The following is a 14,517-nucleotide window of genomic DNA, read 5'->3' as shown; positions in this document are numbered from 1 at the left end:
CTGGAACCTCCTTGCCATGATGGGAATAACAAAATGCAATGCAAAAGCCAATCCACCTAGAAATAGTTTGTTTTGACACAGGCTTGCCCTCTGCTGAGACTGCCTAAAATCCTTAGTCCTAAATCTTTTCCCTTTATTTTGGGGTAAAGGTAGGCAAATGAATAGTTTGGGGCCTGCAACTCAGACAAAGTAATAGCCAACAAAAAGCAGTCTTCCATGACAAATTGGTGGGTCACAATCATAGTGAGCTGAGATTGCTGCAGCATGAATCTTGATGGAAGAGAAGGACAGACCCTTGTCCAGTAACTCAGTAAGATATTGAGCTCAGAAATCTCCAAATTCTTTGCTTTACTCCAAAATAAATCTCTTCCATCCATAATCTAAAACTTGTTGAGGAAGTTGAGACCTGCTGTGTTTCAACACAGAATATGCCAGGCTGTCAGAGGAAGAGAGTGAAGCCTGCTGGGATAACAGATGTGGAAAGAGGGTACCAGTGTTGCCGAGCCAAATCTGAGCTCTAAAAATCATCCTTGGCCTGTCTCTGTCTGACCTTTAACAGTACACCTTTGAAGAGGAGGGAAAGGTGGAACAGCATAAGAGAGTTTGTTTGTCTGAAGACAAGACAGAGCATCCACTTCTCGATGGGTAGTGAGAAAGCGTGCAAAACTAACTGTGGTGGGGTGGTGGTGGAAACAGAGCATGATCTATGTCTGCATGACACTGTCAATTTCTGAAATACATGAAGATCCAGTTTCCACTTGTGGGGATCCATGATTTGTCTGCTTAACACATCTGCTAAGGAGTTCTGTGCTCCTGGCAGAAACCTTGCCTGAAGAGTTAGGTGCCTCCCATAAAATCATTGCATGCCTGCATAGAGGATAAGAATGTGTTCCCCTTGTTTGTTGAAGTACCACATGACAGTTGTGTTGTCTGTTAGAATCAACACCTGCCCTGGAAGAAGTAACTCCTTGAAAGCCAGAAATGCGAACTGGACTGCTAACATCTCCTTTATGTTGATATGTAGATGCTGTAGTCTGGCAGGCCACTTGTCTTGTATCCACTTTACATTTAGATGAGCTCCCCAAGCAATGTCTGAGGCATCTGTCGGTAAAATCTGACTGCCTCTGGCCCTTGTTTAGGTGACATTCCTGAGCCCACCACAAAAATACTCTTTGAAGGCAAGGTATTATTTGAATGACAGTGTCTAAATCCTGGCAGTGCTGTGTCCATACATTTTGAGATACCATTGTAACTTCCTCATATGCAGTTTGGCATTGGGAAGCACCAGAATACAAGATGCCATGAACCCTAATGCTTGAAGGACTGTCTCTGCAGTCAGCACGGACTGATGAGATAGTTGATGGAAGTAAAGTGACAGACTCTTTTGTTTGTCCGGGGTTAAAAAGGCCATCTGGGCTGCTGTATTCAGTCTCACACCCAGAAAGCACATGTCTTGAGAGGGTACTAGACTGGACTTTATGTCGTTGACAGAATACCCTAGGCATCTTAGCACTGCTATAAGATATTCCAGATGCTGTAGAAGGTCTTCCTTTTCTTGAGCCAGAATCAGGCAGTCGTCTAAATAAGGATAGATTTGAAGTCCTTGTAGCCTGAAGTAAGCTATCACTGGAGCCAGAACCTTGTGAATACTAGATAAGCCAAAGGGCAATGCAGAGAACTGATAATGAGAATCTCCAGCTTGAAAGCGCAGATACTTCCTGTAACTTAGCCTGATATGCACATGAAGGTAAGCTTCCTTGAGATCTAAAGTTACCATCCAGTGATCTTTGCCCAGCAGGGGTAAAAGCTGTTATAACGTCAACATCTTGAACTTGGGAATGTACAGATAAGTGTTGAGGAGAGACAAATCCAAAAGCAGTCTCCACGTGTTCCCCTCTCTGGTACTAGGAACATGCGAGAATAAAATCCTAGGCCCCTTTCTGACACAGGGACTGGTAGAATGATGTCCAACACCCATCTGTCTTGAGTAATTAAATCCCAATTTCCTTTGAAAAGAGACAGTTGTCCTTCCAAAGGAGCTGCCAGACGAGAATCTACTGGCAGTTGGGCAGGTCATAAGGACTGACCCCTGCCCTCACCAGAAGTCTGAGCAGGTGAACTCCCTGTTCTAGGCCTAAAGAACCTTGAGCCCTGCCCCTACCACGTAGACCTACCCCTAGACTGGGAATCATAAGCAGGATATGTCCACCCCTTAGCAGGCCAATTTCTACTAAACTGGCTGTACCTGCAAAAAATCTTTAACAGTTTGCATAGACTTAGCTTTGTCCTCCATTTTCTTTAAAACTGCTTCCACAGGTGAACCAAACAACACATCAGACTGTAAAGGAGCATCCAAAATCCTTGTCTTAACATGCTCAGCCAAATTTTGATCCCTCAACCAGGCATGCCTAAGAACAGAACTAGTGGCAGCCACCCTCGAGGAGGCCTGCACAGCATCAAAACCACATTGCAAAGAATGCTTGCCCACTTGTTCAGACACATAAACTAAATCCAGCAAGTCTTTACAATCAATACCTTCCGCCAAAGCATCCACCTTAGATTTCAATTGTGAAAGGAGATAATTTTGATATTTCAGCATGTGAAACTGACAATTCAACGCTCTCATGGCTAGAGTGGAAGAAGTATACACTTTCTTACCCCACCTATCTAACGCCCTGCCTCTTTGTCAGTGGGAACAGGATTTTTAACCACAGAGGCCTTAACACCTTTAGGCCCCTGAGAAACAGTTTCTCCTAGGACTCTTAAACAAATACTTATGAGCTTGGGCACCCTATAGTACCTATCAGGTTTAACAGGAGCAGGAGGCAAAGAATCAGGGTTCAGGGAAGCCTCTGCAAAACATCTTCCACCACATTCAACACAGGAGGTATAGCTAAGGGCCTATGCTGGGGTAAAACAAGAATTCCCTAAGCCTCTTCCTGGAATCAGAGTAATCCTGGCCTTCCCATTTAAAGTGCTCCCTCATGGAATGCAGAGTCTCTGAAAATGAAAAATCCTCAGGAGGAGAAGCCGAGTGGCATCATCCACATCAGAATCAGAATAATGAGGATACTCCTGCAAATCTTCCGCAGAAGATTCAGAAGCCCCTGAACCCTGTTCAAAACTGTCAAACTCTGGTTCCACTCTAGGCCTCTTATCAGGAGGGCCCATAGAACCTCTAATCATAGTAATCAAATCTTCTGCCATTTTAAGCATATGTTTCTTAGGTACAGAACCCCCCTACTGAAGCTGAAGTTGGCCTACCTCTAAGAGAAGTTTTGCCAACAGAGGGAGAGGGTCTAACTACTTTGGGAAGAGAGGGAAGAATAGTTACCTGAGAAGCCCCTCAGCCTGGCCTGCCTCCTGAGAGGGTACATCCTGTAACAGTAAAGTTTCTGCCTGAGACTCTATAGAAACTCCTGGCAAAACCTCTGGCTCCACTGAGCCATCTAAAGAACCGACGTCTGGGACTGCGGTTCATCAACCCTAGGCTTCGCTGTTTTGTCCTTGCGCTTCTTGGATGAAGCGGCCGGAGCATCCGACGGCATTTTATAATTGCAACGCTTCCCAAACACTAATCTGGCACAGTCTAACCTCCTCTTAATAGTGCGTTTGTTAAACTTAGCACAAGAGGCAACCAACAACGTCCTAAACAAGGTATACATAATGTATGGTAATCCCTATGAGGTATTTGTTTCCCACAAGAAATACAGTTATTCACTTTTTCTGACATCCGGTTAAATACTGAGGCAAGAAACCAAAATGTTCCCCACGGGTACTTAGCCAACTCTGATTCGGTCTGAAACTCCGGTTTCGGAAATATTTCAGAACGCCAACCTGCACTCGCAAAACTGCTTCTGCATCGGATCACGCGGCAAAAAAGACTGAGTATATGGCGGTCATGCGCATTTTAGTACCCTGGCGTCACTGCCGGGTCTCTAAATGCCTGCTGACGCTGGGTCCTCTCTCTCTTATTCGCGGACTATACCCAATAGTAAGGACTGCAGCAATGGAAGACGAAGAACATCTGCAATCAAGACAGTTTAACAAAGTATTTAAAACTTTAAAGGTTTCTGCAGAAAAAAATGCAATGTCCATCATTTTACAATGCTGGGTCATAGACCCAGAGTGACGTGGTTAAAAATCAGTCCTCATACACATTAGAGAAATTCCACAGTATTTAAATGTTCTCGCTCCTTTGCCCTATTGTAATATTTGTTTTCACTTGGCTTAATCACTTCTCTGCATATGCTTATGACATGTCTTTATAAATATGTACAATGATCCAGGACTATAAATACACTTTGTGAAATAATCAGAAATCTGTACTCAGATATTGAGTGCAATTTACTTTACTACCATTCCTTTTACCTACTTAAATTTAATATGAAAATGTCGGTATGCAGGATTGTTGATGTTTACATTTTTCTTACCATGCAATGCAATCCTGCATCTTAATATGGTGGTCCCACACAAATCAACTCTCCTGCAGGGTAAACAAGTCTCAAATGCACTACAGTAAGCTGTAGAATTAACAGCCAATTTCTGTAAATTCATCTATATCAGTGGCAGGATGATAGTCTAAAAATAGAAGTTATGTTCTTACCATAACGTTCCATGTTAGTTGTCTTCTTCTCGCCTTCTTCTTGCTGGATGGGTTCGAGCCGACCTCGGCTCGACTCGCCACTCTAAAAGCTCGAGAGTTGGTTCCACCGGCTCGAGGCTCCCCTTATATCCCACAATGCTAGGCGAGAGTTACCTCAGATCTCGTTTGTAAGCTAACCCCAGCTTATAACAGTAACAGCATAACTGTAAAACAGAATCCACCTCTAACAACAGGAAGAAAGAAGGGTGACCTACATCCTGAACCAAGAAATATGCATAATAGCATATGACTAAGAAAGAGGTGGTAGAAAGAGAGGTCACGATCACAACTCCTCTAGGTCTGTCCAGGCCAGGGGGAAGGAGGGTGGGGCATGAAGAAGAGGCGAAGAAGACAACTAACATGGAACGTTATGGTAAGAACATAACTTCTATATGTTAAGTTGTCTATCTCTTCATTCTTGCTGGATGGGACGCGTCCTAGCACCTTGTCCCGGGTGGCCTAACGGAACAGACTCCTGAGAACAGTGGAACCAAAATTAGCTCTATGCCTAGAAGCTAAATCCAACTTATAATGAGAGATAAAAGTGTGAGGAGTAGCCCAAGTAGCAGCTGCACAAATGGTGTCAATAGGCAGTCTGTCTTGGAAGGCTAAAGAAGTAGCCAAAGCTCTGGTGGAATGGGCTTTAGGTTTATTAGGCAATTTTGTTGTCTAATTTCATATACCAGGAAATCAAAGATGTTAGCCATCTGGATAATGATACCTTTGAAACTGAAAGTCCCTTTCTGCTTTCCCATAGGAGACAAACAGCTGATCAGATTTTCTGAATTGTTTCGTCCTATCCAAGTAGTACCTTAATTGACGATGAACATCCAGGCAGTGTAATTTTTGTTCAGACCTATTTGAATACTCTGGGAAAAAGACAGGGAGGTCAATGGTTTGATTTAGATTTGATGTTGAAACCACCTTAGGCAAAAAGGACGGGTTAGTTCGTAAGGAAACTCTGTCCTTATGGAACACAAGATAAGGAGAACGACAACTGAGTGCTTGAAGTTCTGAAATTCTTCTAGTTGATGTGATAGCCACTAGAAAGAGAGTTTTCCATGATAATAATTTCAAGGAACATGAAGCTGCAGGTTCGAAAGGGGAAAGAATCAAAGAAGCAAGAACTAAATTTAGGTCCCAAGGAGAAGGAGGATTTCTTATAGGAGGTCTGAGAAGAAAAACTCCTTTCAAAAAGGCTTTGCAAAGTTTGTGGGACATTAGGGCAGATTCAGAAATACCCACATGGAAATTAGAAATAGCTGCCAATTGAACCTTAAGAGTAGATGGAGATGAACCTGCATGGAAGAGTTCAGCTAGAAAATCAAGGACTAGTTGGATGGAAGCGGTGAAAGGATCTATGTCCTTTCCTTGTGCCCAATATGAGAAGCGTTTCCACTTACTCAAATAAATCTTTCGAGTGGAAGATTTATGGGAAGCTATCAATATATCTCTAACAGAGTGAGATAATTGAGGAAGCCTGGCTACGGTTGGAACTGGAGGAACCAAGCAGTGAGGTTCAGAGAGGGAGGGCGATGAAACTGACCCGACTGGTGGATCAAAAGATCTGGAACTAGGTCCAGATTCCACGGTCGCTCAAAAGAAATCGATGTAGAAAGGGGAACCACACTTGTCGAGGCCAGTAAGGAGCAATGAGGATCAATGAAGCCTTCTGAGCGATAGCTTTCTGTATTACTTGAGAGATCAGTGGGAAAGGAGGAAATGCATACAGAAGATCCCGGGGCCAAACTTGGACTAGAGCGGCCCTTCTGGGATGGCCAGGTAAAGGGAAAAGAGTGAATTATTCTCTGCACTTGCTGTTTTGGGGAGTAGCAAAAGATCGCAGCAAGGCTGACCCCACTTGAGAAAGATTTCTCTCACTACAGAGTCTTTCAGAGACCACTCGTGAGGCATGAGTATAGCTCTGCTCAACTTGTCCGCAATGTGATTGGACTTCCGGGATGTGCGTTGCTATCAGAAAACGCTGAGAAGAAATCGCCCATTGCCACAGTCTGAGTGCTTCGACACAGGGGTATGATCTGGTTCCGCCTTGTTTGTTGATGTACCACACTACAGACATATTGTCTGTTTGGATTGCAATCGTTCCCAAGGGAAGAGAGTCTTGAAGGGCTTGCAACGCTAAAAGCACTGCTCTCATCTCCAGAACATTTATGTGCAAGTGGCATTCGTTTGGTTGCCATGTGCCCTGGACTGTCCTGCCCTGATAATGCCCCCCCCACCCGATCAGGGAGGCATCCGTTGTCAGAGTAGCAACCGGAGGAGGTGGAACAAATGGCCTTCCCGACAGGAGCTGGGGGGAAGACATCCACCACATGAGATGCTTTTTGCACGCTTGCGTGATCATAATGGTGTGAGACATTGGAAGTTCCTGGTATGACCATTGGGTAAAAAGCATCCACTGAAGGATCCGCATGTGGTATCTGGCCAATGGAAGGAGAGGTATGGCCGCTGCCATGATTCCCAACACCTTTAGAACTAACCTGGCTTTGACTCTGTTGTTGTTGAGAAGAAGTGACACCAATTTGTGAATGTCTGATATCCTTTGGTTCGTTAGCCTTGCAGACATGTTTATAGTATCTAAAATTGCGCCTATGTAGATAATAGTACGACAAGGCGACAAAACAGACTTTTCGCAATTTATTGAAATACCCAGTTTTTGACAAACGCGAAAGGTATAATCTCTGGCCATCAGAAGGAGATGCTTGGTGGGAGCTGTGAGAAGCCAGTCGTCCAAATATGGAAACACCTGGAATCCTTGTCGTCTCAGGTGAGAAGCTACCACTGCCATGCATTTGGTAAACACCCGGGGGGCAGTGGTGAGACCAAAGGGCAGGGCCCTGAACTGAAAATGACTGGTTCCCAGCCTGAAGCGGAGGAATCTTCTGGAGCGTCTGTTCATTTTTATATGATAGTACGCATCCCGAAGGTCTATAGAGCACATCCAGTTTCCTTTGCCCAAAAGGGAAGAATGGATTGCAGCGTGACCATCCGAAATCTTGTTTTCTTGACTGATTTGTTCAAGACACTGAGATCCAAAATCGGTCTCCAGTCCCCTGTTTTCTTTGGAACTAAAAAGAACCTTGAGTAGATTCCGGATCCTTGTTGGTCTGCTGGCACTGACTGAATTGCTCTTTTTGCAAGCAGTTTTGAAATTTCCAAAGCTGCTAAATCCCTTTGAGCGGGTGGAACATCTGGAAGGGATTTTTTTGACTGATTTGGAAAAGGAAGAAAGGGGATAGAATAGCCTTCGGAAATGATGGACTGTACCCATTTGTCTTGAGTCAGGGATAGCCAGGCTTCTGGGTACAGTGACAATCTTCCCCCGACTGCCTCCGAAGATGGGCAGTCGGGCAACACCTCAGGGATGCTGAAAGGGCTTGTCAGGGAAGGCTTCCCGATTGCCCTGGTTCTGCGGACCCCCTGCCCCTAGGGCGTCTACCATTGTTATTCCCACCTCTGCCTCTGGTAGGAAACGACTCTGTCGTCAGGCGAAGTCCCTTGAGATTGTTTACGGAACCACATCTTCCCACCCTTCTGGCCTTTGGGGTAAGGCCTAGAAGGAGTCGGAAACGGACTCCGGCGGCAGAAAGGGTCTTGCCATCAGTCTCGCACCTAGTCAGGGTTTCTTTCACTTGAGGACCAAAGAGATGATCCATCAAAAGGGAGTTCGTGAATGACGTCTTGAAAGGGTCCGCAAAATTGCATAGCCGCATCCAGGCGTGCCTACGTAAGGCTACACCTGTCCCTGCGGCTCTGCTCGCTCCATCGGCCGCATAAGAGAGGAGACGCATGGAGGAGTTAAATATGGAATTAAGGGTAGCCAGCTGCGTGTTCATTTTATCTTGGAAACCCGCAGCTGTAGGATCCTTTAACATTTCACTCACTTCCTTGATCAAGTCCCTTTGAAGACGAGTGAAATGGCACAGGTAATTCAGCGAACGCATGGTAAATGTCGCTGAGGAGAACATCCGCTTCCCGTACCTATCCATGGACCTAGATTCCTTGTTAGGTGGATGGACAGGCACTGAAGGATCAGCCAGTTCCTTCTTTGTGGCAGCAGCTACCACCATAGCATCCACAGAAACTCCTTTTGATAAAAATTGCTTGTCTGATGGAGCTGTGATGAATTTAGGGGGTCTCCTGGGAGTGGGGTCCACTGAATCAGGAGCCGTCCATGCCTTCTTAGCAACCACCTGCATGAGGGGGTCAAGGGGGACACCCAGGAGGTGGAAGGACGAGAGCCAAACGCCTCAAGATACACAGATTCGTCCTCCGAAGGGTTGAGGGCTGGCCAATTTCCCTCTGTTTCAGGATCTCCAGAATGTCTGCAAATGAGACATCTTCAGAAGGGGAACGGGGAACCCTCAGAATCATCCAGATCTGTGTCTGGCGTGATAGACTCAGGTGAGTCAATGTGCTTCCTCTTGCACTTCCTCTTCCGAGGGGCTCTTCTGCCAAATCAGGAGAGGCCTCGGAAGAGGATGAAATCCCACAGGGGCTCCTGAGGAGCTGGCTCTCTGCGGTCCGGGATGAGGGAGTGAGTCGACTTACCCTGAGGCAGCATAGAGGGAGGGCGACGGAGCCGACTGTGGGGTAGAGCCAGGCTCTAACACACTCCGCATGACCTCGAATGCACCCCTGTCAGGCAGAGCCAGAGGTCCCGCTCCGAGGAGCTAAGAACCCCCTCGGCACCGACAGTGATGGCTCCGTGGTCGATGTCGGAGCCGAACTCAACAGCGCGAAGCACCGAGAGGGAGAGGGGTGGGACAAGGGTCCGATGCCACTCACCCCTCGAGCCGACGAGGGAAGTCCGGCGCCGAGATTCCTCCAAAGAAGAAAACGGAGCCGACGACGGAGCCGAAGACAATTGTCTCGGCTCCGAAGTGATCACAGTCTCGGTTCCGACACGACCCGGCTCCGAACTCAAAAGAGTCGAAGGAGGAAAGAGTTGATGGACGGGCAGGCACCGACTGATGAGTCGGGCTCTGAAGCATCTGGGCTAGTGCCTCGGACTTAAGTAGTCGACTCACCACTCTCTGCAGGTCATGATCGGACAGCCTCGATGACCTAGAGGAATGAGACCTTTGGCTCCATTCAGACAGCAGGGGAGATCCTGGAGCCGAATGAACGGAGCCAAGAGAAGGTGACCTAGACCTCTTTCTAGTTGTCGGCTCCGAAGGTCTGGTCGGAGCCGACACGGTACCTCAATAACCTCGGCTCCGGCGGGGAAGCCACAGAAACTGTGGACTGAGACTTATCGGCTCCAGCCGGAGCCGATAAAGGCAAAGGTTGAACAACCTGAGGTCTCGGCTCAGAAGCCGGAGCTGAAGACCTCGATGCCTTAGAGGGCTTCCCTGTTGAAACTGACAGGGAATCCTCTGGCTTCAATAAGCCTCTCAGAATCAACTTGTTTTTTCTTTCCTGCAGGACCCTGGGACTGAAGCCATGGCACACAGCACAGGAGTCCTGCAGGTGCAAAGGCCCCAGACAATAGACACAAGAAGTGTGAGCGTCTGTCAGAGACATTTTCTGACAGCACGCATCACACTTCTTGAATCCGGAGACCTTTGCTTCTTTAGACATTTCCCTGACAGGTATACACAAACACACACCCAAACAGACAAGTTATACCCTGTCAGCAAAAAATAATAATTTTAGTAGTAATACTAGGATTAAGTACAATAAAATTAAAGTAAACTACACAAACACTCCACTAGGGAAGGGAAGGCCTAAGGCCCAAAGGAAGAACCAAAGGTTCTTTTAGTAAAGAAAAGGGAAAAATTAGGGTCGGGGATAAAGTTTTATAATCTACACTAATCTAGGAAGAATTTAACTTAAAAAGGGGGAAAAAGATTAACTTTTAGAAGAAAAAGCTAACACTCACCAGGAACCGGTAGAAGAAACCAACCTCGAAGCTGTAGCGGCAAACGAGATCTGAGGTAACTCTCGCCTAGCATTGAGGGATATAAGGGGAGCCTCGAGCCGGTGGAACCAACTCTCGAGCTTTTAGAGTGGCCGAGTCAGAGCCGAGGTCGGCTCCGAACCCATCCAGCAAGAATGAAGGCGAGATAGACAACTTAACATTGTTTACATTTAACTTTAAATTCTGTCTGCACCTACCCCCCTCACCCAAAAAACAGTCTACACATGCAAAGAGTGTCACTACAGGTAGAAACATCCTTGACCTGGTCATTACTAACATGAGCGACCGTTGCTCTAAACCAATAGTCATCTCCTCCATGGTTAAATCCGGCCACAAACTAATCAACATTGAAAATCCACATCCCTCCCACACCCCCCGCAAAGGTAACTACCATGAGAAACTTCTCCAAAGCTAACTCTGGGCTCCTAAAAACAGAGGTGGCTAACTTCACGGCACCCATGCAAATGGAGTATAGATGCATGACCGCCGAATCACACATGAATGCATTGTACAAACATGTATACAAATGCATGGATCTTGCCATACCCAATAGAACCAAGACGTTCTCCTCCAAAAAAAGGAAGCCAATCTGGTGGTCCCCTGCCATAAACCGACTCTGCAACAGAAGGAGGAAACTGATGCAGAATAAGGTGAAGTCCCAAGACTGGAAAAAACTCCCTTATCAACCTCAACAAAAAGTTGAGATCCCTCATCAAATCCTCTAAAGCTAGCTATGAAAACAGAATTGCACCAGACAGTAAAGACAACCAGAAGGCCTTCTATAGTTATGTAAAGAATCTCCACAGCAATACCCAGATTGGCTCTGAGCTACTGCACAATGGTACCTCCTATACCGAGCCAACAGATACTGCCAACATACTGGCCGACAGATTCAGTTCCAACTTTACCCTCTCTTCCCTACCAAAGGACCGATCACAATACCAGTAAATTGCCAGGCACCCAGTATTACTGCTGTATAGGTTAAAACAGCACTATCCAAGGCCAAGAATACAGATTCTACGGGACCTGACAATATCCCTAGCTGTGTTCTACATGAACTACAGAGTGAACTGACACCTCACCTGTGTGCCCTGTTCAATCACAGCCTCCCCTCAGGCTTTGTCCCTAACGAATGGTGCACTGCTACAGTCATCCCTCTCCACAAAGGAAGAGCAACTACATACCCTGGGAACTATTGCCCCATTAGCCTGACGAGTCTGATATGCAAAGCAATGGAACGCATCATCATGGACCTAATAAACAAGAATATAGGGAATCTCCAAACTCTGGACCCACACAGTTTGGTTTTGTGAAGGGAAGATCATGCCTGCTCAACCTCATTGAATTCTTTGAATCAGTCACCAGAGTTGTGAATGAAGGCAAGACAGTTCATACAGCCTACCTTGATCTGGCCAAGGCCTTTGATACCATTCCCCACTCAGGAATTATAGAAAAACTCACTAAGCTAGGCGTCAACCCCTATATCACTAGGTGGGTTGCAAACTGGCTCACAGATAGAACCCACAGTGTGAAAGTAGTTGACTCCAAGTCAGACTGCTGACCTGTCATGAGTGGATTCCCACAGGGTTCGGTCCTGGGTCCTTTCTTGTTTGGTATCTACTTCTTTGGAGTCCAGGCCAACATGAAGGGACTCTGGCTGACAAAGTTCACAGACAATTGCAAGTTGGGAGCTATTATTAATTACCCAAGTGATGCTGACATCCTACAGAATGGCCTCACTGAGACCAATGACAGGTGTCAGAACCATGGCCTTAAGCTCAATGCCAAAAAATATGTTGTCATCCCCTTTGGAAAAACCTAGTTCCCATGAATTACCACATCGATGGTAGCCCACTGAACAGAGAAGGAGTTATAAGAGATGTGGGAACACAGGTTGACAGCAACCTCTCTTTTGACCACCACATTGCCACTGTGGTCAGAAAGTCCTTCTATGTGGCACATCCCATTACTAAGGGTTTTGCATCCAGAAAGAAAGAGGTCATTGTCTCCCTCTACTCTTCCCTCATTAGGCCAATCATAGAGTACAATGCCCCATTTGGCATATACCTCACTAGACCCTGCAACAACTGGAGAGACCGTAAAAGTACCTCACAAAGAGGATCCTAAGCCTTAAACACTTGTCCTATATGGACAAACTCAAAAAACTCCAACTATTCTCTGTCTCATATCGCCTACTTAAGAGTCGATCTCTGCTTGACTTACAAATCCATGTCTGATCCAGCTCTGTTAGAAATGCTACATCTAAAGAAATCACAATCCCTCTGCACCACAAGCTCCAGAGACCTCAACCTCAGAACAAGCTGGGGGGAAAGGTTCATAACCCAAAGACTGCCCATGCTATGGAATTAGACTTCCCTTACATGTCAAGCAGAGCACCTCACTGGCCCTCTTCAAGAGAAATCTTGATGAGTAGACGGGAAATAGAAAATTCACCCCTGGGATCACTCCAGTGACTCTACTCGACAGAGGCACTGGGAACTAAGGTCGGGTGGCACGATGCCAGGGTAATCCTATGGGCTAAGCTTGTAAAGGCTCCAGGGCCATTAGCCTAGTACACACCCATGAACCTAAGAAACCTTAGTTGGTTACTACTTTTGTTGACTTTGAGGGAACATGGGTGAAATTCTTGGCTGGGCTTATAAGGGCCTCCGGGCCAACAGCCTACTATCATCCTATGAACCTACAAACCTATTCACACTCTTGTAAACAACAACTGTCTTAGAAATAAATATATGTGTAACATCTTTGAAAACAAAGATAACTGGAAGAATTGATGTAGAATGGTATAGAAGTTAACCCTGTTTATCGCATTTTAAGGTTAAATGGGTTCACCACATTTGTTTTTTAAGATTCTGCAGCAGTCTTCCAGGAGCACCAGTATTAGAGGCTTCCACCACCACTTTGTGCAATGACCTGTACTACATACTGGTAATAATGTAGAAATAAAGTGAAAATAAGAAAACAAAAATTATAACTATGAAAGAGCCAAAAGAACTAACTACGTATTCACATTCCTAACCCTTCAGGGCAGGATAGTGTTTGACATACAGCTATCTACTGATATGAAGCCCAAATTCCTACCTCTGTATTACAAAAAAAAGTAACTTCAAAGTTCCTAACAGAAGACTGGGAAGAAGGTACAGCAACTGTCTGCTTCTGTGACGCACATCACTGTTTGCATTCAAGTCTATTTTCTTTAAATTCTCACCTGTCTGTACTGCCGTGCACTTTCCAGCATGTGCATATACATGTTGTAGACAAAATTTGCCATCTCAGGCATATTTTTTATTACGTGCACAGGGTGACTGGGATGTTCTCCATTCTAGAAAGAAAATGAAAAAAGATTAACAGCAATGTAGAGACAAGAGTGCACCACTACAAATTATGGTTTGAGTTTAAAAAAGAGGGCTTCAGACATTGCAACTGTAATCTGACATTACCTACTGTCGTTTATGTTCTATGTTCCAGGTAGCCTAGAGTGCATTTTGAATATTAATAAAGAAGACTGCATTCCAGCTATTTAAGCTATTTAAATGCCTGAATTCTGCAAAGAAAAAAATAATGCCTCTGCCTTAGTAACTACTGATAATAAACATACTACTCATTTAGCAGTGATTTACCACATAAGAATTAATATGTCAAACCCAGCTTTGACAATATTGATTACTCCAAACTCGGACAAGCAGAGGGAGGAATGTGTGCCCCCCCCCCCCCAAAAAAAAAAAACTCTTCTTTTTGCCCATTCAACTTGACGTCTGTTACAGTGGCTCTTGGAAAACTGCTTGGAAAGTAACATTTGAAAACTGGTACCACAAGTTTCAAGTAAAGTACACATTTAGAGAGGCATATAGTGGAGTGAAACAACATAGCAACAAACCAGCACTACATTATAATATACATTTTACAG

The 14,517-nt window shown here is 45.4% G+C and overlaps 1 protein-coding gene across 3 annotated transcripts in view; it reads right to left on the bottom strand.

Moving 5' to 3' along the window:
- Window positions 1-14,517, bottom strand: part of AQR (aquarius intron-binding spliceosomal factor) — a 2,539,865-nt gene that overhangs the window by 36,786 nt on the left and 2,488,562 nt on the right. For all 3 annotated transcript variants that reach the window (XM_044073871.1, XM_044073874.1, XM_044073872.1), the window contains one exon: window positions 13,819-13,932. In XM_044073871.1, coding sequence (XP_043929806.1) covers window positions 13,819-13,932 — 114 coding nt within the window. The remainder of the gene's footprint in view (window positions 1-13,818; window positions 13,933-14,517) is intronic.

Source organism: Protopterus annectens, chromosome 6.part0, assembly GCF_019279795.1.
Source record: "Protopterus annectens isolate FY-2018-M chromosome 6.part0, PAN1.0, whole genome shotgun sequence".
In the NCBI taxonomy this organism is placed as follows: domain Eukaryota; kingdom Metazoa; phylum Chordata; order Ceratodontiformes; family Protopteridae; genus Protopterus; species Protopterus annectens.
Note: the sequence above shows the minus strand (reverse complement) of the source record. Positions and strands in the feature narration are given on the sequence as shown.